The sequence below is a fragment of the Enhydra lutris genome, unplaced genomic scaffold (genome assembly GCF_002288905.1).
Source record: "Enhydra lutris kenyoni isolate GAN:26980312 unplaced genomic scaffold, ASM228890v2 scaffoldscaffold1, whole genome shotgun sequence".
Classification (NCBI taxonomy): Eukaryota; Metazoa; Chordata; class Mammalia; order Carnivora; family Mustelidae; genus Enhydra; species Enhydra lutris.
Window position 1 is genome coordinate 29536502 of NW_019154085.1, and position 25698 is coordinate 29562199.

The 25698-nt window shown below is 60.2% G+C and overlaps 1 protein-coding gene across 1 annotated transcript in view; it reads left to right on the top strand.

The window, feature by feature from the left end:
- Positions 1–25698, top strand: part of LOC111142086 (SPEG complex locus) — a 55342-nt gene that overhangs the window by 27870 nt on the left and 1774 nt on the right. The window contains 30 exon segments of the mRNA XM_022495040.1: positions 2169–2429; positions 3490–3648; positions 3750–3939; positions 4031–4254; positions 6649–6768; positions 7014–7118; positions 7722–7928; positions 8319–8442; positions 8559–8734; positions 11020–11132; positions 11603–11771; positions 12014–12110; positions 12239–12439; positions 13720–13777; positions 14272–14349; positions 14457–14635; positions 15165–15191; positions 15876–16028; positions 16190–16232; positions 17269–17337; positions 17601–18251; positions 18253–19591; positions 19881–20012; positions 22620–22736; positions 22888–23055; positions 23180–23302; positions 23455–23622; positions 23729–24350; positions 24815–25054; positions 25144–25367. Of these exon segments, the coding sequence (XP_022350748.1) occupies positions 2169–2429; positions 3490–3648; positions 3750–3939; positions 4031–4254; positions 6649–6768; positions 7014–7118; positions 7722–7928; positions 8319–8442; positions 8559–8734; positions 11020–11132; positions 11603–11771; positions 12014–12110; positions 12239–12439; positions 13720–13777; positions 14272–14349; positions 14457–14635; positions 15165–15191; positions 15876–16028; positions 16190–16232; positions 17269–17337; positions 17601–18251; positions 18253–19591; positions 19881–20012; positions 22620–22736; positions 22888–23055; positions 23180–23302; positions 23455–23622; positions 23729–24350; positions 24815–25054; positions 25144–25367 (6537 nt within the window).

Genomic DNA, 25698 nt, shown 5'->3' on the forward strand with positions numbered 1-25698 from the left:
CTTTCCAGGCTCCTCCCTCACACCCACCCTGCCTCTCCCCTATTGCCCCTTTGCCCTCCTACCCGTCCCATTGCTGTGCAGAAGCTGTTGTGGTTGGAGGTGGCAGTGGGGAGAGTCTGATAGGTGGACCCGTTCGGAGGGGCCCTTGGGGTGACTTGGGCTTGAAGCACTGGAGGGACCCTAGGGGTGCCAGGGTGAGCAGGACCGTGGAATGTGGAGAGGGCTGGGCCCCCGGAGTCGGGACAGAAGGGCAGGGGACCTTTCAGGCAACGGGGATAGCAGGCAGGCCTCAACCAGGCTGCCCTTGGGGGGCTGGTGGTTTTCCTCCCTAGGGCTGGTCATCAACCTTGCCTTCTACTTCCACCTTCCCTGTGAGCAACTCAGGGCTGGGGGCCCCTCCTTAGCTCTGCACTCAGCCATCATCCCTCCCTTCCTGGTAGAGGCCAGCTAGGAGAGCTTTGCAGATACCCCCAGCCCCTGCTGGAGCTCCGACTCTCACAGTCATGGTCACCTCCACTGGGTACTGCCTGCCTCAGTCACCCGCCCAGTGCCTCCCATTCTTGGGGCTGCCACTTCCTTGGCTTCTGAAACCTTCAGCTCTCCCTGCATCCGTATCTGGCCCCCATTCCCTGGCCTCTTCCTTCCCCTCCAGGGTCTGGCTCTGCCTCGCTTCTCTGTGTTAACCCGTGTCTCGGTGCTTCTCTTTCTTTGGGGTTCCTCCTGACATCCCCTAGGCTTTGGGTGCCCCGATGCTTGTGGATGCCTTTTCCCTGGTTGCCCATGGCCTCTGCCTGTCCAGGAACCCCAGAGACCCTCCCAGCCTCTGGCTTGCGGCTCCCCATCTCCAGGCTGATGTGGGGGGAGCCGAGAGTGGCAGGGCGCGCTGGCCATTTTAGAGACCACTCTCCATGCAGAGGGGCCCTAGCCAGGTCTGCGTGGCGTGCGTGTGCGTGCGTGTGCGCGTGCTGCACTAACCTGCCGCTTGCTGACTGAGGTTTTTGTCTGTACACAGGCGAGTGAGCTCAGGGGGCCGCCTGCGCTCCCCCCCGCTGCCCTCCGAGCTGCGCCCCTGTCTCAGGCACCTCTCGGACCTCGCTGTGTTTCACTGCCTCCTGCCCACAGGCCCTGCCGGCCCGCCGGCCCGGACCCTGTCCCAGCCTCCCATTCCATCCCCTCCCCACCTTGTGCAGCATCCTGGGATAGCCTGTGGGCCCCTAGGGACCCTTCCCCCCCAAGTGGACATAGGGCTGGGCGGGCTGGGAGCCCCCACATGGACTGAGTGCCAGCAAGGGGCTGCCATGAGGGGTATGAAGACGCCCCCCACCCCAGTCTCTCCCTGCAGGGGAGCACCCAGCGAGCGCATGTGCTACCGCTGCTACAGGCCCTGTCTGTCTATCTGTCTGTCTGTGTGTCTGTGACAGTCAGGGAAGGATGCGTTGGAGCCGATGTGGGCGGAGGCAGGGCGGGAGAGGACAGGGCAGAGCACCCGCAGCCTGGAGGGGCCTAGAGAGGCAGGAGGCTGTTGACAAGGGGCTCATGACGCAGGGGACCGGGCACTCACCATTCCAGAAACGGGTTTCAAATGGCACAACACTTTCTGTTTCACAAGACACTAAAAGCCAGAGGCCCTCAGGCCCTACGCTGATGAGGAGGCCTGACCCAGTCCCGCTCTGGGCAGGTTCAGGGCTCATCTGGGACTCCCCTGTTCACTGTCAGGGCCCAAGATGCTCTGTCTGGGAATGAGGGTGTTAGCCGGGGCTGGCCAAAGAGTAAGGGCCTGTTGTCGTGGGTGTGAAGACATTTGAACAAAGCTGTTTCTTAGCTCAAATAAAGTCCAGTTTGTACCCAGCTGGTGTGCTGTGTTTTTTTTTTTTTTTTCCGCCGCCGTCTCTGCCCCTACGTGGCCCTCTCAGATTCCCTGCCCTCGAGTCCTTCCTGTTTCCCCTGAGTTCACCCTCCCTGGCCCAGCTTGGGTGGCCCTCCTGGAGCCAGGCTCTGGAGCTCTTTGCTGGGCTGGCCGGGCAGACGGGCTTTCCCTGTCTCCAAAGGAAAAAAACGCATCTCTCTCTCTGTATCTGTCTGTCTCTTTGTGTGTGCGTGTGTGTGTCTCCCTTGCCCCATTGTGTCTCTGTTCCATGCGTGCCCCCTGTGGCCGCTCCCCCCCCCAGCACACCCTGAAAGCCGGTCCTTGGCCGTGCTGGCCCCCCTGCAGGACGTGGACGTGGGGGCCGGGGAGATGGCGCGGTTTGAGTGCCTGGTGGCGGGTCCTGCCGACGTGGAGGGCGACTGGCTCTGCCGAGGCCGTCTGCTACAGCCGGCCCTTCTCAAGTGCAAGATGCATTTCGATGGCCGGAAATGCAAGCTGCTGCTCACGTCTGTGCACGAGGATGACAGTGGCGTCTACACCTGCAAGCTCAGCACGGCCAAAGGTAACTGCCCTCTTGGGCCCTGGGGCTGCCAGGGGGCCCCGAGAGCCGCAGGTTGGGGGCTGGAGGGGTGGGAGCGGGGGTCTAAACAAGATAAGACAGTGCACCTGCGTGGGCAGAATCTGCGTGGGGAGTGGTCTCTGGCACAGAGCGCCTCCTCCCGTGTCCGTGCGAGCTGGTGACCCCATAGGCAGCCAGTCTGTTGTGGTCTAGCCAGCCCACCCGGACTTGGGTTCCAGTTCCCGCCCTACCGCAGACAGCCACGTGACTTTGAACACGTCACTTCATCTCTCTGAGCTTCAGACTCCCCGTCTGGAAAAAGGGATCGTGAGACAAGCTCCTGTGTAGGGGGACCAGCGGGATTAATGAGCTAATGTGTGTCATGGGCCAAGTACGGCACAAGCCTGGCAAAGGGCGGCATTATAAATGTCAGCCATTACTATTATGAACGACATCTCTGACCTGGTCCCCGTCCTCCTTTGAAGAGCAGAGATGATGCCTCACCAGCTCGTGGTGATGAGCGCCTAAGGTGACTCTGGAGCCTTTGCAAGCAGGAGAGGATCAGGGCGGTGGAAGGGGCTCTTATTTGCCCCAGAAGACTTCTTGTGGGCTGGTGTCTTAGGGCCAAGGAGCATTGCTCTGGGTCTGGGATGAGAGGGACGGAGTGTGGGCCCCAGCCAGGCACAGAAGAAAGCTTCCCCAAGGGCAAGGGAAAGGTGTGGAGGAGGAACTGGGTTTGGCTTCCAGACCTCTCTCTTAGAGCCCAGCTGAGCTCCATCCTGGCTGGGCAAGGGGCGATGAGGAGGGGCCCCTGTTGTGGTCCCGGCAGCCATGGCTTCCCTGCCACCCACCCTTGCTGACCTCTACCCTCCTGAGAAAGCCAGATCTTAGGGTCTTGCCCACTGCCTCACTGCTCCAGTGTCTGGGGACCTCGCCGGGCTGTGTTCAGTCCCAGCTCTGAGCGCAGGTCCCCTTCCCTGCCCGGTATACGGGTGGGCCCTTCGGTTGGGGTGCCTGGGGCTCCATGGCCTTCCCTGCCACAGCACCGACCCCTCTCCACTAGACGAGCTGACCTGCAGCGCCCGGCTGACCGTGCGGCCCTCGCTGGCGCCCCTGTTCACTCGGCTGCTGGAGGACGTGGAGGTGCTGGAGGGCCGCGCGGCCCGCTTCGACTGCAAGATCAGCGGCAGCCCGCCCCCGTCGGTCACCTGGACTCATTTTGGTACAGCCCTCCACCCTGCAGATGTGGGGGGAGCCCTCAGGTTCACAGGCCCTGGTCCCCTGGCTGAGCCTGCTCGGCACTCCTGCCCCATCCTCCCCCAGGCCGCCAGGTGGAGGAGAGCGAGAACTTGCGGCTGCGGCAGGATGGAGGTCTGCACTCCCTGCACATCGCCCACGTGGGCAGTGAGGACGAGGGGCTGTACGCGGTCAGTGCGACCAACACGCACGGCCAGGCCCAGTGCTCGGCCCAGCTCTATGTGGAGGAACCCCGGACGGCCGCCACTGGCCCCAGGTAGGGGGGCCTCCTGGGGAGGCCAGTGCGGCCTCCGCGGTGCCCAGGCCCCGTGGTGGGAGGCCTCTGGGCAGCCGTGTCGTTCTTCCAGCTCGAAGCTAGAGAAGATGCCATCTATCCCCGAGGAGCCAGAGCAGGGTGAGCTGGAGCGGCTGTCCATGCCCGACTTCCTGCGGCCACTACAGGATCTGGAGGTGGGCCTGGCCAAGGAAGCCATGCTGGAGTGCCAGGTGACTGGCCTGCCCTACCCCACTATCAGCTGGTTCCACAATGGCCACCGCATCCAGAGCAGCGACGACCGGCGCATGACGCAGTGTATGTGTTCAGAGAGGGACCCTCCAGCACCCTCTTCGCTCGTGGTGCCTTCACGCTCTCCCTGCCTTTGAGCCTTCCTTCTCTAGCCTGCGCAAGGGCAGGCGCCTGTGGGAGGGGGCGCGGAGGGGCTGTGCGGTCAGGGTCTCCTTCCTCGAGCTGCACAGCCCCATCGGTGGAGTCGCCGCTCTAGGCCTGGGTGTCCCCCTTAGCACGTACTGGATGGGTGTACAACTTGCTGCTGACCAGCAGCAAGACAATGACAAGGTTACCGAACCCCTCGGTGCCTTGGTTTCCCCATCTGCAATAGGCTCACCATAAGGATGAAATCGGTTAATATGCACGAAGCACCTAAGGGGGGCCTGGCGAATACCGAGTGGTCAGCGAAGGATCATCTTACTGTTACTGCTGTTGTGGCTGCTTGTTCATAAAGCAGGGCTCTTCACGCCCTCCTTGAGAAGTTTCAGTGAAAAGGCCAGCCTGGGCAGTGTCTGGCCTTGAGAGGCTGCTCAGCCAGGGTTGTTAACAACAACGGGTAAAGAAAAGGAGCCAGGGGAGGAACACAGAGGACCAGATTCAGGACCCTGTGCTCTCCGCCTGGGGCTGTTTCTCTTGGGAGCGTCTCAGTTCCATCCTCGAAGGAATCTGAGTCTTGAGATAGGTTCCTCTTACAGCTGCAGTGGGGCAGAACTCACCTCTCTCAAACACTATGTGAGTGCCAGGCCCAGCACTCAGCTTCCTCATCAAGGGCCAGGAGGGCAGGGACTGGTAGCACTGTTTGCCAACAGGGAAACAGAGACTTACACAGGGATGGGAACAGCCCCTTTGACTCTGAGGCTACCTCCTAAGCACGCTACCGACCCCTGCCCCCCATGTCCCCACCCCATTCTCCAGAGTCAGCTCTGTGGCTCTGACCCGTCCCCTGGCCACCGCCACCACCCCACCACCGCCACCTTGGGCTGTCTGCTCAGCCCACACGCTTCCTGTCTCATTCTCCTTGAGGCCCAGGTCGGGTGTCTCTCTTGGGAGCTGAGCTGGCGTCCCCACTCCTCTCTGTATCTGGGGTCGGTGGCAGCCTCTGGTCTGTCTTCCTTTATAAATAGTGTCAGCAGAGATAAATGAATGGGTGACTGTTCCATGGGGAGATAACCGGTCAGAGAAGGGAGGGGTGTTTGGGGATGGTTGTGACGTGCAGGAGGACAGGCCAGCCTCTTCCCCTTCACATCCCCGCCTGAGATGGCCTCCTTATCATCATTCAGGGATCACAGCATCGAGAGGGAAGTTCAGAAGCAGAGGGAAGCAAGTTCAAGGCATGGCTCCATCATTTATTAGCTGTGTCACCTCGGACAAGTCCATTAATGTCTCTGATCTCATTGGTAAAATGAGGATAATTTTGCAGGGTTGTTGAAAGGATTATGGAAAAAAACCATACATTTAGTAGCTGGCGTTTGCTGGGCCCAGAACAGACAACTCCTATTACCATTTGTAATATAACATCCTTAGCACTGACTACGTGTAAGGCATCAGGGTCTGGGCCTGACGGGACATGTCAGCTCTGTCTTTAAGCAGCCATGGCACATGCAAGTAGAAAGGGAGGGCCACCCCATGCAGTGTGGGCCTGACACTGGAGGTCCTGGGGAGGCAGTCAGGGATGGGGGTACAGAGAAGTCTTCCCAGGCTGGCACTTGCTTGAACTGTGTCTTGAAGGAGAAGGCCTTAGGTAGGAGAGGAAGAGTCCAGAATGGAGGAATTTTGTGAGCAAAAGCTTGGAGATGGAACTTCTGTGTGTGTGCAGGACCCTAAAGGCTTGTCGGGGTTGGAGGAATTGCAGGAGGAAGGGCAGGAGATGTGGCTGGATGGGCTCTTGGGCTGAGGCTCTGGATGCTAGCCCGCATGCAGGGGGCACCTGAAAGGTTTCCAGGTCGAGGGGTTACATGTGGGGCCATTGGCAGAGTGTGGACCACGCTGGTGGAGGGCGGTCATGGGCGCTGTGCTGCAGGTGGGACAACAGCAGCCATGGGGATGGAGAGGGGACTGACGGAGGGGCCTTAGGGACAAAACCCGGTCAGTACTTTGATGCCGAGGTGTGACCACCAGAGATGCAGAGATGTGGGGCTGTGAACGGGACAGGAGCTCGGAGGCGGAATCAGTGTGGGGGGAGCATGAGAAGTCATTGGAGGGACAGGCAAGAAGGGACGTGCCTGCAGGTGTAGCCTTGACAGCCTGGACTTTGGCTTTGCTATGAGGTGGACATGCTTCTTACCATCTGCCCCACTCTTGCCCCCTCGCCTGCCCCCTACAGCCAGTAAGGAGTAAAGGGCCAGGCCTCTGGGGACATGGGCCCACCCAGTATCCTCCTGGCTCAGGCCCGGTATCATCGTGTCCCCCACCCCCCAGACAGGGATGTCCATCGCCTGGTGTTCCCTGCTGTGGGACCTCAGCATGCCGGCGTCTACAAGAGTGTCATCGCCAACAAGCTGGGCAAAGCTGCGTGCTATGCTCACCTCTATGTCACAGGTGAGGCTCACGTCTTCCTGGTCTGCTGCATCTGCAGCCTAACCACTGGACCTCCCCAGGGGCCCAGGTGAGAGCGGGGCCTCCACCCCGGCTCCCTTACCCTTGGGCCCCGGGGAGCTGTCTGGCCTTGCCCCCGGCACTGTGGCTGTGCCTCCAGTCCCTGGCCCACCATCCCGAGGCCTGGTGAACCTGCGGACCCATGGGGCCCTGAGGAACATGGCAGACCCCCGACCTGTGGCTTTCAGATGTGGTTCCAGGCCCCCCAGATGGCGCCCCACAGGTGGTGGCTGTGACTGGCAGGATGATCACGCTCACGTGGAACCCTCCCAGGGGTCTGGACATGGCCATCGGTGCGTCAGGCCCCACGGGGCTCCTGGGTGGGGATGGGATGCAGGCAGGCTCAGGCAGGGGCACCGAAGGAGCCAGGCTGGGGGTTAAGGCCCAGAGAAGTGCACTGGTGGAGGGTAAGCATGGAACACTGGGAACGTGGCCAGGAGCCGCTTGGCCAGTCTCCTCTTCAAGGTGGATAAAGCCATGGCTGTGTGTCAGGAGAGGCCACGAGAAAGGCCCATTCCCTTTCTCGGAGGGACTGGGTGCTTGGCTCATGATCCTGGGAATGCCCTCCCCTTCCCTGGGCATGACTTCTTCCTGCTCTGTGCCTCAGTTTCCCCACCTCAGGCAATAGCAAGGAATTGGGATATGAGCTAAGTTCCCTCCTTCCGTGTCTGTAGCTGGACCCATGCCTGGCATGTTGTTGGCTCTGAGCATGGCTGGCCAGGTCAGTGGTTGGAAAGAGCAGATCGGGGGCGGGGGGGGGGCAGAAGCAACAGGAGAAATTGAGGCAGGTCCTCAGAGCAGGCTAATGAGGAGTTTCTAGGTCCTGAGCCAGTTGAATGGGGGGCTGGGGGGGGTGTCCCAGCAATGCCCACCTCCAGCAGCTGCTTTCCCCACAGACCCAGATGCCCTGACCTACACCGTGCAGCACCAGGTTCTAGGCTCGGACCAGTGGACAGTGCTGGCCACGGGCTTGCGGGAGCCTGGGTGGGCAGCCATGGGGCTGCGTAAGGGGGTCCAGCACATCTTCCGGGTCCTCAGCACCACCATCAAGAGCAGCAGCAAGCCCTCACCCCCCTCCGAGCCAGCACAGCTCCTGGAGCGTGGTGAGTCTGGGTGCCCCTCCGGAGGTGGGGTGGAGGCTACAGGGCCAGAGAACCAGCTCTTGGTGGTGGAGACTCAAGGGCTGGTCTGGACCTGCTGTGTCTGGGAGTGACCTCAGCCAGTCCGAGCGTTTCTTTCTCCTGATGGCAGCATACATGGTGGGTGAGGCTGAGGCTCTGGGATCAGACAAGCGGACGGGGGGATGGCGGGGTGCAGTCCCAGCTTTGCCACTTCCTGGCTGCGTATCCTAGACAACTTGCTGAACCCTCTTTGAACGTCACTTCCTCGTCTGTAAACATGGAGCTCCGGTGGTGGTTAAGAGGGTAAAAACGTAGAGTGTGCTAAGTCCCTGGTGTTAAGTCCAATTTCAGCCTGCGCTCTCATCCGGCCAGGCCCACCCCTGGAGGAGGCACCTGCCGTGTTGGACAAGCCAGATGTCGTGTATGTGGTGGAGGGACAGCCTGCCAGCATCACGGTCACCTTCAACCATGTGGAGGCCCAGGTCGTCTGGAGGAGGTGGGGCCCCACCTGGCGTGCCTCACTTCCCACATGGGGCCATCCAGCTCCGGCCATCCTGGCCTGACTCCCCTGTGGCTGGATCCTGGGTGACCTCCTTGTCATGTGTCCCTTAGCTGCCGAGGGGCCCTCCTAGAGGCGCGGGCAGGGGTGTATGAGCTGAGCCAGCCAGATGATGACCAGTACTGTCTTCGGATCTGCCGGGTGAGCCGCCGAGACATGGGGCCCCTCACCTGCACGGCCCGTAACCGCCACGGCACACAGGCCTGCTCGGTCACCCTGGAGCTGGCAGGTGGGTAACAGCGGGCCTTCTTCCTTCTCCTCCTTCTGAGGCCCACAATCTGCTCCTCATGCCTACCTGTCAGGCCTGTCCATCAAACGGCTGTTATACCAGGGCTAGTGGAAGTAACAGAGATAGTACTCATCAGATATTTACTGAGGACACCTGATACGTGCCAGGCTTAGCATGAAGGACCTTCCACGTATCACCTCAAGGAATGTTTACATTAACCCAGCGAGATGTGGTTGGTTATCCTCATTTTACAGAACATGAAACTGAGCCTCAGAGAGTACGCTAAGTCACAGGCCCAGGGTCCCCCAGCCTCCTAAGTACAGGAACTGGGATTCAAGTCCGGGTGCATGTTGGACTCCAGAGCCAGACCGTGCTCCTAACATCCTGTGTTAAACACAACAGGATATAGGACCTCAAATATAACAGGCATGGGGAGACCAAGTCAATTTCAAAAAGAAAAGGCCCCAAGCGGGCACAGCTGATCGGCAGTCCCCCAGATCTGGGGCCCCTGCACACCCTTTTGCACAAGCCCTTTTGACAGAGCCTCCCAACCTTTGCGGTGAGGACCCTTTGTATAATTTTTCCTTTAAAGATGTCATCTCTCAACCGGAGGCATGCATTAAGTAGTAATTGTCTTGTTTTCCAGTTTGTTAATTAACTCTAGACATATGTAACTGCCACTCAGAACTTCAGATCAGCATGAGCTAAACAGTGTTACCTGCTGAGTAGATACAATTCCGACCAAACGCAAAGAAAGTGACATTTTAGGGAGCACAGGCAATCCTATGGTGGAGAAGTGCACATTTGCTGGTGCTTTTAAAAAACTGTTCAAGTTCATTTGAAACCTTCCAGTACTTTCACCCTCACAGAGTGGCCCCCGCAACCTCTAAACTAGAAACCAGATTCCTAGAGGGGTGGGAAGGGATCTTTAAAGTAGAAGAGAAGTGGCAGCAGGGTGTGTGAGGGAGAGATGGGGGAGCCCTGCTCGCCCTGATGGAGATGGAGGGGGGCGGCACCAATTGGCTGGGTCCCTGTCTCCTCCCTGTCCCAGCACCTGTCCCAACACACACCTCCTGGCACCTCGTACTCAACCTGCCACTTTGCTCCTGGAGCATACCATCAGCAGGACTCCTTTCTCTTCCCAGATATAGGAAAAGCCCTCGGGTTTGGGGAGGCCCTGGCCACCAAGAGCCCTGTAGCCCAGACTGGCTGGGTCAGTGACCGAGATAGAGAGTGAGAAAGAGAGACAGACAGACAGCGTCCCAGCCGGCCAGAACTAGAACAGGCCTGGGATTGGATCTTACAAACTCCAGACCCTGTGGCTACCCCCCACCCCAGCCTCCAGGCAGGGCCCATGGAATGGCTTCTTCCCACCATATCTGTCCCCACGGTAGTGTCTCTTATCTGTGTAAAATTAGGTTACGTGCCAGGGATGGGTGGCCGTCCCTGCCCAGCGCCTGGCTCATCCCTCTGGGCTACTCTGCCACGCCTCTTAAAGCTGAGATCCTCAAACACGCTCAGGAGGCAGGGCGCTGGGAAGTCACTGCTTCCTCCACAAAGCACGTTGGAATATGTATTTAATTCCATCCTGAGAATTAGAAGCCTCTTTGCCAGGAAATAACACCACTGCATGATATGCTTAGAGAATGAAATCACAGTCACGTGCAGGAGAGCTAAACTGAGAATCGGTACCTGTTTGTTGGTCTTGCCATCTCCCGGATAGCAAAAGCCTGCTTAAACATTTAAATAAGATTCAGAGATAAAACCTCAAGGTAGAGGCAGTGCCACTTGTGATTTGAATTCAGGCACACAGCCTGGGCAGCCTGCGCGGGCCCACGCAGGTAAAGCCAGAGACAGGGCCATGCAGAAGAGCGATCACCCACAGGGGGCAGCATCAAGCCGCTCCGCGCCAGCCCATTAATGCAGTGAGGGAAGAGGCTCAGGATTGCCCAATCCTGATTTTTCCAGAGAGGCAGGAAATCCAGATTTCTTTTGTGTGTGAAAATCTAGTTTCAAAGCTGGCAGATGAACACGGAGGGTCCAACAAAGCAAGGCTGCACCCCATGGCTTAGGTCTTTTGAGATTTGGAGAACATCACGTGTGGATGTACAGGGGCGGGGGGGGGGGCTCTGGGGGCTCGGGGGGGGGGGGGGGCTGGCTGGTGTTCTGCCTGGGCCCGTTGCTGAGGGAGAACTTGGAGAGGGACTTGAGAAGACAGGACCTCGTGATCCCAGTTTTGTTGCCACCTCTCCCCCCCACCCCCTACCCTGCACTGTGTGTTTCAGAGGCCCCTCGGTTTGAGTCCATCATGGAGGACGTGGAGGTGGGCGCTGGGGAGACCGCTCGCTTCGCTGTGGTGGTGGAGGGGAAGCCATTGCCAGACATCATGTGGTACAAGGTCAGAGGGTGACAAAGGCCTCGGTGGGGGGGTTCTAGCATGGGGCCGGCTGGGAGTCTGCGGGTCAGAGAGGACCGATTTTTGCACAGGAGGAGTCTTGGCCACCTTAGGAGGAGGGGAACCTGGACAGAGAAGAACAGAGGTGTTGTCAGAGGTGTGGCTAGGAGAAGAGAGTGGGACCCAGGGTTCCATGTGATGCTGGTACATGTTTCAGGAACCAGGGGACTAACTGGGAGGTACAGGGCTATCAGTGGGAGATAAAAGTGGAGCTGATTCGGGGTGCTGAAGGGAGCAAGGCTCCCAGGGCTGTGAGCAAAGCCCTTAGGACAGAGATAGTATTGGGGCCCTGGGGCCGAAGAGTTCCTCGGCTCGCGGTGGGGATGAGACTGGCTGTCAGGCATGGACATGGAGGTGGGTCCGGGGGGGCAGTAAAGCCAGGCCTGGGCTGGAGGTGACGGCCGCCTCTGCAGGACGAGGGGCTGCTGACCGAGAGTAGCCACGTGAGCTTTGTATACGAAGAGAATGAGTGCTCCCTGGTGGTGCTCAGCGCGGGGACCCAGGATGGAGGGGTATACACCTGCACCGCCCGGAACCCCGCCGGGGAGGTTTCCTGCAAAGCCGAGCTGGCTGTGCGTTCAGGTGCGCATGCAAGGGGAGGAGGGCAAAGCACTTACTCTCAGGGAGGCAATGTGAGCCCCGGGCCAGGAGCCACTCACCAGGCCCTTCGCCCCTCCACCACCCCTATCTTCCAGCCCCGGCACCCCATCCCAGGCTGACATTCTTGCTCTTGTTTTGTCTCCTCCATCCGCCCCGCCTGGCCCTGTCTCTGCCCTCATCCCTCTGTTGCCCACCCCACCTAACACCAAGCATCTCTTCCCCAGTTCAGACAGCCATGGAGGTAGAGGGGGCCAGGGAAGCGGAGGAACAGCGAGGAAGGAGACTCAGCGACTTCTACGACATCCATCAAGAGATTGGCAGGTGTGGGGCTGGGAGGGGGCGCGGTGCCTGGGAACCAAAGGGGGCCTGGGTCTGAGGCTCTCAGGCCAGGGAGTGCTGTGGTGGGGGGGTGTGCCGCGAGCCCCTCCCCTCCCTGTGTCATCACCCAGGGGTGCCTTCTCCTACCTGCGGCGTGTGGTGGAGCGAAGCTCCGGCCTGGAGTTTGCGGCCAAGTTCATCCCCAGCCAGGCCAAGCCAAAGGCATCAGCGTGGCGGGAGGCCCGGCTGCTGGCCCGGCTCCAGCATGACTGCGTCCTCTACTTCCATGAGGCCTTTGAGAGGCGTCGGGGACTGGTCATCGTCACCGAGCTGTATCCTGAGATAGGCCGGGTGGGGAGGGGACGTGTGGCCAATCAGCAACACGTTTTACACTTTACAAAGAGGCCCCATTGACAGGCTGCACCGGCCTCCTTTTAGGAAATGTTCCCATGGACGGCTGGGAGTTCTGAAGGCATCTTGTGAGGACTTTACAGAGCAGATTCTGGAGACTTCTGCAAAAACCAGCTGTTTTTAGCCCCTGTCCCTCCACTGCCTTTTCTTAGCTTAAACTTACATAGCACTCAGTGTGTGCCTGGCAGCCGCTAAGAGTTCAATAGCTATTAACCTACTTAATCCTCCTGTGTGATCTTGTGGAATCTTTTTATGCCCATTTTTTTCCAGGATTTTTAATTTATTTTAGGGAGACGGGGCGAGGGGCAGAGGGAGAGGGAGAGACTCCCAAACAGACTCTGTGCTGAATGTGGAACCTGACACGGGGCTCAATCCCACAACCCTGAGATGATGATCAGAGCCGAAACCAAGAGTTGGACGCTCAACCGACTGAGCCACCCAGGCGCCCCCATTTTATCCCCATTTTACAAATGATAAAACTGAGGTATAGAGAGGTTAAGTGACTCATCCAAGGTCATCCCGCCAACAAAAGGCATGTGCACGAAATGCAGGACAGTCTATCCGTACATTCAGAGTGACTCCGTTTCAGATGAGCCTTGGCACCAGCTGAACTGGGGAGGCTGTTTGCACGAAGAATGGATTTTAGACTCTCATGAGACCTTGGGTTCAAAAGAGCCACACTGTGCGTAGCATGCTGGGTGGTCCCCTTGTCCCTCCCATTAGCAGGGTGACCATATCCTTCATCCCCGCCTCCCAGTCGGCACTGTTAGAACCCAGATCTCAGCCACATGCCCCTCTTACCTGTCATGGGCTTCTGGGTCATTCTCAAATAGAGGCAGGAAGGTCCATCCACAGTCAACAAAATTCTGCTCTAACTTGATCTTTTTAAATATCTAACAGGGTCATTGAGAGATGTCATCCCCATTTTACGCCTGAGGGAACCTAGGCTCAGAGAGGTTGGGTGACTGGCCTGAGATCCTGCAGCAAATGAGAAGTCGAGCAGGGTGGTCCCATCTGGGCACCCTGATGACGGTGGGGGGTGGTGCTGGAGACACAGTGGTGGGCTGGTATTAGCTGTGCTTTAAGGGGAAGGAGAAATATGCAGAGCTGGGATCTGCCTTGAGCTCTAGGGGTAGAGGGCACTGTTCAGGGATGGCCCAGAAGTTGGCACTGTCACTCTTCTCCTTGATTGGGGACGCAGATGCACAGAGGAGCTGTTGGAGCGAATGGCCAGGAAACCCACCGTGTGTGAGTCTGAGGTGAGGGCAGTGGGTGGTAGGGGTTGGGTTGGGCACTGGTGTTTACCCACCTGAGCTCTGAGAACTGAGGGGCGGGTCCTGGGCCTGCCATCTGTGCCATGAATAGGCCAGGGGTGGTGGTGACACCTACCTCTGTTGGTTCCCAGTCTCCTCAAATAAGCATTCCCCAGACATTTCTCTCCGAAAGAGTCCCACCTAGACTCTATTCAGTCTCACTGCTGTCCTGCCCTGTAGGGCAGTATAAATTGTATACTGCACAGTTCTATTTATTATAATATAGATGGTTCCCTCCTATAATTGTGCTGTGCACAACCTGTGCAGCTGTACTTGGAGGCCCTAGATCTCAGAAATCCCAAATCTATGTTTCAACCTACTTATCAGCTATCTGAAGACCACTTCTCAGGCGTAGCCTGACTTCTTGCCACAGCTCTGGCAGTGATCAAACATAATGTCCTACCCTTTCCCCACGGACTTTGGGCCTCCCGTTTCCACAGATCCGGGCGTACATGCAGCAAGTGCTGGAGGGAATATGCTACCTGCACCAGAACCATGTGCTGCACTTGGATGTCAAGGTGAGGTGCAGGTGGGAAGTGGGGAGCAGGCAGCCCCTATGCGAGGCAGGCGGTGGGGCGTCCTCCCCGCTTCACTCAGCTCCCATGATTTCCCTGCTGTTCTGCAGCCGGAGAACCTGATGGTGTGGGATGGTGCAGAGGGCGAAGAGCAGGTGAGGATCTGTGACTTTGGGAATGCCCAGGAGCTGACTCCAGGAGAGGCCCAGTACTGCCAGTACGGCACACCTGAGTTCGTGGCCCCCGAAATCGTCAATCAGACCCCTGTGTCTGGAGTCACCGACATCTGGTAATAATGCTGGCCCACAGAGCTGTGGGGGTGGCCAGGGCCCGCTTCCCTTAGTGTCATGCTGGGTGGGGACTTGCATGCTGGCAGAGAGGACCTTCACCAAGCCCAGCTTCCTTCTCTGAAGTAGGTTGGTGGCATAGCTCACGGGGACCGCTTGCCCATGTTACTACCTGCCCCTCACCAGAATGGACCCAGTCACTCGAGGCCTTAGCCCTGTCCAGCCTCGGCTCCTGATCACCCCTAGGTGTGGAACCTTCTCTGTAGCCACCTGGCCTCCCTGTAGTGAGGCACACACGGCCCCTTGGTTCCCAGACTCCTCTGGGCTTCCTGGGCTGGCCCTGCCATGATCCTGACTCTTCCAGGGAAGTCAGGACCTCTTGGTTGAGAGTCCTCTCTGGAGGAGGCATCCTTGTACCCATCTGACCTAGTGAGGCCCCTCCTCACTAGATTGGTGGTAGCGGAAAACGACAGCCTTCTTGTGGGATGTCAGCTGTCCACTTACCCATCTATTACTCTCCTTTCCTCACAGGCCTGTGGGCGTTGTCGCCTTCCTCTGGTAAGGACCCCTCTGCACTCAGGATCCCGGTTTTCAGTGAGCGCCTAGCAGGCTGACCCCTAACATTTCCAGAGCCTGGGACAGGAGAGCTATTTGGGCCTGCAGCCCACCCCTTCTCCTCCACACCCCTGCCCCTTGCTGCCCTGCAGGGGGCCTCATGCATGAATGAGGGGGATGCCCTAGCCTAGAAGCCTAAGCTTGCTCTGTCACTGTGCTCATCCGTACAGGGTGGGCACACTGGCAGCCTCCTTCAGAGGCTGGACAGAGAGAGGCCAGTACTGGTTTCGTGCCATCTAGGCAGCGAACTGTGAGGCCCTGAGTGTTCAGAACAGGCCCTGGAAGGGGGAAGCTCAGGTTCAGGGTCGCTTATCCCCTCGGCACAGACTCCTCACCTCAGGGACAGGCTATGACTGGAGGGACACAACAGGTCCTCCAAAGCATGGGCCCAGGACAGGGAACTGGGCGCCCAGTTCTCAAGGCAGGACTCACCTACCGGGGGCTCGGGGTGGGGCAGGACAGGCAAGAGTCTGAAAGACCACCTTCTGCTCGGATCCCCCAGCCTCTACCTTCTCCATAGCCCCTGGGGGCCTGACCCTGTCCCTAGACACTGGCATCCCTCAGGAGCCCCTGCCTCAGCTCCAGGGCCCTGCCCCCCTCTCACACGAGTCCCCTTTTCCTCTGCAGTCTGACGGGAATCTCCCCCTTTGTTGGGGAAAATGATCGGACAACATTGATGAACATTCGGAACTACAACGTGGCCTTCGAGGAGACCACATTTCTGAGCCTGAGCAGGGAGGCCCGGGGCTTCCTCATCAAAGTGCTGGTGCAGGACCGGCTGTGAGTGCAGGGCCCTGAGGAGCCCCCTGCCTGCAGAGTCCCCTCGTGCCAGCCCCCACTCCTGCCCCAGCCTCTGACCTTAAGTGTTCAGTCTCCCAACTTCTTACAGGCCCTGTGTTCCCATTTATGGGCTGCCTCACTTAACCTGCATTCCTTTACAGGAGACCTACCGCTGAGGAGACCCTAGAACATCCTTGGTTCAAAGTGAGTCTAGTCTTGCAAGGCAGTGGTACAAGAGGTGGGAGGAGGGAGAACATTGTTAACAGCTCCATTTATTGAGCACCTACTGTGTGCAGTAGTCATTATAAGCAGTTTATATACACATGGTCTGTTAGCCTCTCAACAACTCCGTGAAGGAAGACATTATTACTTCTTTTTTGCTGCTAAGGAAACTGAGGCTCAAGCTGGGGTATCATGGCCTCCAAGGCACAGGTCTGGGCACCCTTCATCTTGGGGCTTCATCAGCAGGCTCTTCCCTGCCTCTTGAGACCAGCCCTGGTCCTCCTTTCTCCTGCGCGTCCACCTCTGTCCCGCCCCGCAGTTGGTGGGTGGCCTGGCTGGCTCGGCCTGATGATTTTGAGCTCCGTGCAGCCAGAATGCTCACTCATTCATCTTCAAACCCCAGCGGTGCAGGGGACAATGCCAGGCAGAGGGGTGGGGTTCAGCAAATGACCCAGAAAGAGTGTCTGAATAAATCATCCATTGAGTGTTCTGCTGGGTCAACTGAAGGTTGAGGTCATTCTGGTATCTGTTCTTTGGAGTAGGAGCCTGGACTCTCAGATCATAAATGAGCTCTGAAAAGGACAGCCTGGGTGGGTGGCTGAGGGAAGCATCTGTGTTGGTCTGGCCCACCAACGCTCCAGATGTCTGGGACGCTGGATCTCCACAGGGACAGATGGTGAGCTGGGGAGCAGAGCCCAGACCAGGGGCCAGATCCCCAGCTCCTGAGGGCAGCCAGTGGAACAGGACAGGGCCATGAGCCCTGATGTAAGCCCCAAAGCCCAGCCCGAGAACCACTGAGGTTCTGCCACTCCAGTTAAGCTCAGGGATTTTGTCCCTATATAGGCCCCTTGACTGTGGGAGTTGTGACATATCTGAGGGGGAGGGGACCCCCAGGAGCCCAGACTCAAGGCTGCTCAGTCCACTGTCCCCTCCTGTGGACTTTGTCTCTCCACTGCCAAACTCTGAGGGTCTAGTTGATGGGGGACTTTGCCTCAGGCCCTCTTTCCTGGGTTTGCAGACACAGGCCAAGGGCGCAGAGGTGAGCACGGATCACCTGAAGCTGTTCCTTTCCCGCCGGAGGTGGCAGGTGAGTGTCCCTGGGTCCTGCCTCTGGGCCTCCCTCCTTCTCCCTCTGCACTTGTTCCCTCTAACTCTGCCGTTTTCCTATCATGTGCCCTCACTTTCTGCTCAGCTGTCTTCATCCAGTTTTTATTGTCTCAGTCCCCAACTTCACTCCTGTTCCCTGACCCTCTGCCTCTCTCCCTGGCCCCTGGGGCTGAGGTGGGCTCACGTGGGCCAGGCTAGCGCCAGAGGCCCCTCTCGGGTCTGACCCCAGGACCCTGTCTCCAGCGCTCCCAGATCAGCTACAAGTGCCACCTGGTGCTGTGCCCCATCCCGGAGCTGCTGCGGGCAACCCCAGAGCGGGTGTGGGTAGCTGTACCCAGAAGACCACCCCCCAGCGGGGGGCTCTCCTCCTCCTCTGACTCTGAAGAGGAAGAGCTGGAGGAGCTGCCCTCGGTGCCCCGACCACTGCAGCCTGAGTTCTCGGGCTCCCGGGTGTCCCTCACCGACATTCCCACGGAAGATGAGGCCCTGGGGACCCCAGAGGCTGGGGCTGCCACTCCTATGGACTGGCAGGAGCAGGGACGGGCCCCCTCTCAGGACCAGGAGGCCCCCAGCCCTGAGGCCCTCCCCTCCCCAGGCCAGGAGCCCCAAGCTGGGTCCAGCCCCCAGCGGAGGGAGCTCCGGCGGGGCAGCTCTGCTGAGAGCGCCCTGCCCCGGGCCGGGCCAAGGGAGCCGGGCCGGGGCCTGCACAAGGCAGCCTCTGTGGAGCTGCCGCAGCGCCGAAGCCCCAGCCCGGGGGCCACCCGCCTGACCCGGGGTGGCCTGGGGGAGGGCGAGTACGCCCAGAGGCTGCAGGCCCTGCGCCAGCGGCTGTTGCGGGGCAGCCCCGAGGATGGTAAAGTCAGCGGCCTCAGGGGCCCTCTGTTAGAGAGCTTGGGGGGGCCGCACCCGGGATCCCCGCCTGGCCCGGGCTGCGTCTAGCGAGGCCGCACCGCGCCACCAGCCTCCGCCTGAGACATGGGGCCTGCAGAAGAGCAGCAGCTTCTCACAGGGGGAGGCAGAGCCCCGGGGCCGGCACCGCCGTGCTGGGGCGCCCCTCGAGATCCCCGTGGCCAGGCTTGGGGCCCGAAGGCTCCAGGAGTCTCCTTCCTTGTCTGCCCTCAGCGAGGCCCAGCCACCTAGCCCTGCGAGGCCCAGTGCCTCCAAACCCAGCGCTCCTAAATCCAGTGTCCCCAAGTCTTTGAAGCCTCCTGCCACCACACCCAGTGATGCCCCACAACCCTTGGCGCCCCAGCCTGCCCAAGAAAAGAGCCCAAAGCCCAAGCTAGAGCCAGCCCCAGCCGCCAAGCGTACACAGCCCCCAGTGGCTCCGCAAAGCCCAGCGCCCCCTCTCACACCCTATGCCCAGATCATGCAGTCGCTCCAGCTCTCAGGCCACACGCAAGGTCCCCTGCAGGGCCCTGGGGCGCCTCCTTCCGAGCCCAGACCCCACCCGGCTGTGTTTGCCCGGGTGGCCTCCCCAACTCCAGGAGCCTCTGAGAAGCCCGTGCCTACAGCTGGGGCGCACCCGGTGCTGGCGGAGAAAGCTCGGGTCCCCACCGTGCCCCGCGGGCCAGGTAGCCGTCTCAGCAGCAGCATCGAGAACCTGGAGTCAGAGGCCGTGTTTGAGGCCAAGTTCAAGCGCAGCCGAGAGTCGCCCCTATCAAGGGGGCTGCGACTGCTCAGCCGCTCGCGCTCCGAGGAGCGCGGCCCCTTCCGCGGGGCTCAGGAGGAGGACGGCATGTACAGGCCCAGCCCAGCGGGGACGCCCCTAGAGCTGGTCCGACGGCCCGAGCGCTCCCACTCCGTGCAGGACCTCAGGGCGGTGGGGGAGCCGGGCCTCGTCCGCCGCCTCTCGCTGTCGTTGTCCCAGCGTCTGCGGCGGACCCCGCCGGCGCAGCGCCACCCGGTCTGGGAGGCCCGCGGCGGGGACGGGGAGAGCTCGGAGGGCGGCAGCTCGGCGCGGGGCTCACCGGTGCTGACGGTGCGCAGGAGGCTGAGCTCCACGCTGGAGCGACTGTCCAGCCGGCTGCAGCGCAGCGGCAGCAGCGAGGACTCGGGGGGCGCGTCGGGCCGCAGCACCCCGCTCTTCGGCCGGCTGCGCAGGGCCACGTCGGAGGGCGAGAGTCTGCGGCGCCTCGGCGTCCCGCACAACCAGCTGGCGGCCCAGGCCGGCGCCAGCACGCCTTCCGCCGAGTCCCTGGGCTCCGAGGCCAGCGGCACGTCCGGCTCCTCAGGTGAGGGGGCGGGGCCAAGGGGCGTGGAGGGTGACTGCGACACACGGGTGGCTAGGCCGAGGGTATGGAGCGGGGATGCAGGCGCGGAGTGCGGAGGAGCGTGGGGCGCTGGGGCGGTGCTCTGGGAGAAAGAGCTGGACGCCCTGAGGATGGACTTGGCCCGAGAGGCGGAGGTGGTGCGTTGGGTGTGTGGCTACAAGTTCGTGGCTTCTCTGGGCCCAGGGCCGCTGGGAGGCGGGAGCTTTCAGGGACTGGCTGGGCCAGTGCTTCTGGGTCTGGGTCTTCACAGCTCCTGGGGAAGGCCGAAGCCGGCGGCGCTGGGGCCTCTCGAGGCTACGAAAGGAAAAGGGCTATTCACAGCCAAACCTCTCTGCCAGTGCTCAGGAAGATTTGGGTCACCAGTATGTGCGCAGTGAGTCGGGTAAGAGGCCTGCTGGGTGAGTAGCTGCCTCCCTGCCCCAGGGGCAGTCACCGCTGGGTGGAGTCCCCCATGAAGAGCCCTGGCCGTAGCAGAAGGGACCAGAGATCAGGAAAACAGCAGTAATAACAGAATTAACTAATTCCACGAACTAGAGATGCTGAGTGTCCTAGCACGCGTTTCTCCTTACCACGGTCACTGTTTTCCTGGTGAGGAAGCAGCCTGAGCCTCGTTAGGAGCTCGGCCAAGTCACAGAGCTGCTGTGGTATGCGGCAGCAGCCAGGGGCCTGGGCTGTGTGGTCCCCTGCAGCCAGACCCCAGAGGTGGCTTTGGGACGTCAGATTTACACCTTCCTTTGGCTAGCCTCCTCCCTCCCGAGAGACCCTCAGCGGCTGTAACAGGGCATAGTTCTGAAAGGAGCACAGGCCAGGGTGCCCCTGCCCCCAAAGCCCCGCCCCACACGCGTGTATGCTGGAATGGGCACCCAAAGACACTCTTTCTCTCCCAGCCCAGAGGCCCGCAGTCTGGGTGGTGGCCCCAACTCTCCATTCCTCAATAGATCTGAACACCCTTGCTGTCCTTCCCCATCCTCCCTGCCCCTATAGGGGGTGGGGGGGGGCGGGGGCGGCAAGCAGCCTTCAGGGCTCTTTGCTGAGGGGAGGGGGACTTGGGGTAGGCGCTGCTCTGTTTCTCTGCACAAGTGTGCAGGGAGAAAGATATTCTCCACCTGGGGCCACCCCAGCCCCCTACTTGGGAAAGGATCCTTACTCAGGGAGCACAGGCAAAGGCTTCATGGGGCCAGGCAGCCCAGAGCAGTGGGCCGACAGGAGTAGGCCCTCCAGGCCAGACTGTGCAGGATCTTTATCCATCCCCAGTTTCCTAATAGAACTCCCCAGCACCGCTCCCACCGTGCCTCTGCTGAGTTTGGGGTGACCAGGTCCAGCTCTGGTCAGGGGAGCTTGGGTGTCTTCCCCAAAGCAGGGGGAGCTGTAGCACACAAGGAGGGAGGAAGGAAGCCAGCCCGTGGGGGCAGGTGTGGAAAAGGCGAGAAAAGAAAGAGAGAAGCCAGCCCTGAGGCCTGGGGACAGCTGAGTCCTTCCCACTGGGGCTCCTCTCCCCGCTCCATTTTGCTTGTGCGGCTGATTTCCTGCCGAGGCAGTGTCCCCTTACCTTATCCTCTTCTCCTCCCTGCAGGAAGAAGGCTGTCCCTGTCCACTTTACCAACTAGGGCTGGCCTCTGGGGAAATAGGGCCGGGACTGGCAGGGCTGAGCTGGGGTCACCTTTCACCTCTCCTCCCGGCCCGCCCCCTCTCCCCCTACCCAGTACCCTTGCTTGGTCAGGAGGCAGCCGTGGGTGAAACTATATTTACTTTGCGTCGTTGGACCCTTGGTGTGCGACCCTTCCTCAGGGAACACTGGGGTGGAGCACGAAACTGGGGGAGAGGTCATGCTGGCTCTCCTGATACTCACTCCTGCAGAGCATTCCTCCCCTGCCCAGCTTATCCCCACCTCCACTCCCAGTTCCTCAGACAGGCAGTAGCTGGGGCTCCCAAATGTGTGGACCCCTCAGCTCTCTCTGCCCCCCTTACCCCACGCCCCCAGTGGCTGGGACCAGATTGAGAGTTTTCTAAAGAGACTTCCCAGGGAGCAGGAAGGCAAATCCTCGAAACACCAAAGAGCCACCTGGCCTGCAGAAATGCAGGGAAGACCTTGGCCTGTCCACAGCCCAGCCGTGGTCGCATTCACCAGCAGGAGGCCTGCTTTGCTGGAAGAGCCTCTTTCTCTGGCGGGTGTCCCCTAGCTGTCCCTAGCTCCTCTCCTAAGCACATCAGCGATAGAAGCTAACCCTTAGGAGCACCGGCCATACGTTATACACACGCGAAGCCCCTCCCATACCTCTCAATCCTCACAGCAAGCCTAGAGCTTCGTGTTACGGTTTCCCTCCGTTTACAGAAAAATACATGGTCCAAGGTCGTTCAGGTGCTGTCTCTTGTCCCTGCAGAAGCTCTCACTACTTAGCTGACCTGAAGGAGTGTGTATGTGGTCCAAGGCTGTGTCCCCAGACCCCAGGTGGGACGAGGGGTTGGGGAGGCTGACACACTTCCAAGGTGTGCCCTGAATTTGCCTTGACTTTAGGTCTTTGGAGATGACACATTTTGATTGAATGTAACGTTCAATCCCAGGAGTCTCAGCTCAGGTCACTGGCTTCTGCCACTTGCCCTGTGGTGCCTCAGGGGGAGTGGGTATTATGGAATTTTAATCAGCCTAATGCTTCCATATTTGTTTTTATTTTACTTAACCCATGCTTATAGAGCACTCACGTGGTGCCAGGCCCCGCTCTGGGCGGTTCACATACAGCGGAGCTCCCAAGCATCCTCCAAGGTTAATGAAAGGAAAAGATAATTCTACACCCTGGGAGAGTGATACTCACCCCAGAGAAAACTCTCGAAGGCACGGCATGGGGTTCTCCTTCCCACATCTGACTGGGAAGAGATCCCCTTTCCCTCTGCTCCCTGCTGGCAGCACCAGCACTCTCAGGCACCTGCCTTCCTCCGTGGCCAGCGAGCCGGGGTTCCCGCAGATCCATGGCTGTCTTTGTCCTCCCCCCAGATTTCCCCCCAGTCTTCCACATCAAACTCAAGGACCAGGTGCTGCTGGAGGGCGAGGCAGCCACCCTGCTCTGCCTGCCGGCGGCCTGCCCTGCCCCCCACATCTCCTGGATGAAAGGTGAGAACTCTTCTCCCCCAGAGAGGGGGCAGCGAGTGGGCCCAAGGCCAGGGGATGCTCCAGGGAGGTGGCATCTGTGGGGGGAGAGGGAGCCTGGAGGACCACGGGTGCTTTTTCACTCAGCAGCCCCCTGTGCCCCTCCCGGCCCTAGACAAGCGGTCCCTGCAGTCCGAGCCGTCGGTGATCATCGTGTCCTGCAAAGACGGGCGGCAGCTGCTGAGCATCCCCCGGGCGGGCAGGCGACACGCGGGGCTGTACGAGTGCTCGGCCACCAACGTCCTGGGCAGCATCACCAGCTCCTGCACCGTGGCTGTGGCCCGTGAGCCTGGGCTGGGACCTCGGGGTGGGGGGGGGCGGTGCGCAGGGATGACACATGGTGGGTAGGGCTTGAAGGGCTCTAAGCTGAGTATAGGGGCTCACTGGGGCTCCCCTCCACTTGCCAGGCATCCCAGGAAAGTTAGCTCCTCCTGAGGTGCCCCAGACCTACCAGGACACGGCGTTGGTGCTCTGGAAGCCGGGAGACAGCCGGGCACCTTGCACGTACACGCTGGAGCGGCGGGTGGATGGTGAGGGACAGGGCAGGTGGGGGAGTGGGGGAGGAGGGGGCGGAAGAGGCACAGGCCCAGGACATGATCACCCTCCCTGGGTTCCTCACGGATAGCCCTGGGAGCTTGGGCCTCCCCTTCTGTGGCCTCAGCCCCTCCTCCGCTGCCCACAGGGGAGTCTGTCTGGCACCCTGTGAGCTCAGGCATCCCCGACTGTTACTACAACGTGACCCACCTGCCAGTCGGTGTGACCGTGAGATTCCGTGTGGCCTGCGCCAACCGGGCAGGGCAAGGGCCTTTCAGCAACCCTTCTGAGAAGGTCATCGTCAGGGGCACACAAGGTCAGTGGGACGAGGTATGGGGGTGGCCAGAGAACAGAGGGGCCGCTGAGCGCCCCAGTTTCAGCCCAGGGGCATCAGGGTGATGCTTTTCTTTGTCTTCACTTAGATTCCTCAGTTCTGCCATCTGCTGCTCACCAAGATGCCCCTGTTACCTCAGGGCCGGCCAGGGCCCCGCCTCCTCACTCTCCTACCTCACTGGCCCCACCCCTGACCCCCAGCCCAGCTCCCACTCCCACTCCCCCAGCACCTCAACCACCTGCTCCCGGCCCCTCGCCTCCCCCAGCGCCCCCCAGCCAGGCCTTGTCCTCACTCAAGGCTGTGGGTCCACCACCCCAGACTCCCCCACGAAAGCACAGGGGCCTGCAGCCTGCCCAGACAGCAGAGCCCACCCCACCCAGTGCCCAGGCCACCCCTGGTGAGCCCCAGTCTTCCATCCCTGACACTGGGACCCCAACCCCAGCCTCTACCCTTCAGGGGGTGAAGCCAGCATCTTCCTCTACTCCCCTGTATATGGTAACCTCCTTTGTGTCTGCGCCCCCAGCCCCCGAGCCCCCAGCCCCCGAACCTCCTCCTGAGCCCACCAAGGTGACTGTACGAAGCCTTAGCCCAGCCCAGGAGGTGGCCAGCTCCCCTGTGGGTGGTCCCCACAGCTCTCCTGGGCCGGAGGGTACCACTCTTCGGCAGGGGCCCCCTCAGAAACCCTACACCTTCCTGGAGGAGAAAGCCAGGCAAGTGGGTCCAGGAAGGGAAGAAGGACCAAAGGGGGAGTGAGTGGGATGCAGAGAGAAGACCAGACTGCCCTGGACTGGGCTGGGGAGGGGCTGGGGAGGGGCTGGTTTCTGGGTGCCTGGCACTACTGGGTTCAAATTTCCTTGGCTGGCCCCATGCTGAGCTTTTTAACCATATGATGTCATTTACTCTTCACAACTCTGAGAGACAGAGAGATGGCACTATCATCACCCATTTCACAGACAGGAAAACTGAGGTTGGAAAGGTTATGGGATTTGCCCGAGGTACAGAGCCAGTGAGGGGCAGCTGAGCCACAGGCCCGGGTTCCTAGGATCTGGCTTCAGAGGACGCCCTCAAAACCACTGCATCCTTGCTCCCTGGGGCCCCCGCTCTCCCCTGCTGCCCTCAGCTCCTTTCCTCTGAGTGTGTGACGTGTCCCCCCCCACCCCCCCACCCCCAACAGGGGCCGCTTTGGTGTGGTGCGAGCGTGCCGGGAGAATGCCACCGGGCGGACTTTCGTGGCTAAGATCGTGCCCTATGCAGCTGAGGGCAAGCGGCGCGTCCTGCAGGAGTACGAAGTGCTGCGGACACTGCAGCACGAGCGGCTCATGGCCTTGCACGAGGCCTACATCACCCCGCGCTACCTCGTGCTCATCGCCGAGAGCTGCGGGAACCGCGAGCTCCTCTGCGGGCTCAGCGATCGGTACCTGGGGGACCTGGGCACTCTGGTGGGGGCGTGGGGGAGCTGAGCTGGGACGCCATGGGCTTCGCTTGGCTACCCCCCCCCGCCAGGTTCCGGTACTCGGAAGACGACGTGGCCACCTATGTGGTGCAGCTGCTACAAGGGCTGGACTACCTTCATGGCCGCCACGTGCTGCACCTGGACATCAAGCCCGACAACCTGCTACTGGCCCCCGACAACGCCCTCAAGATCGTGGACTTCGGCAGCGCCCAGCCCTACAACCCCCAGGCCCTGCGGCCCCTCGGCCACCGCACGGGCACGCTGGAGTTCATGGGTGAGGGCGCCACACAGGCCTGGGTCGGGGTGGGGGTGCGGCTGGGGCTCCCACTGGAGGGGCAGCCGCCGGGGCTCACTCTGTTTCATTCCTTCACGTGTCCTTTAGTGAGTGCTTGCTGTATGCAAGCAGTGAACTCAGTCCTTTCCATGCCTTTTTTTTTTTTTTTTTTAATTTCTCTTCATGGTAGCCCTGGATATTGGCATAACATTATCCCCATTTTGCAGACAAGAAAGAGGTATAGTGAGGTTCCCTATTTGTCCAACATCGGGTATGAATGCTAGAGCCAGGGTTTGATCAAATGGGACAGAATCCATTGTTAATATATATA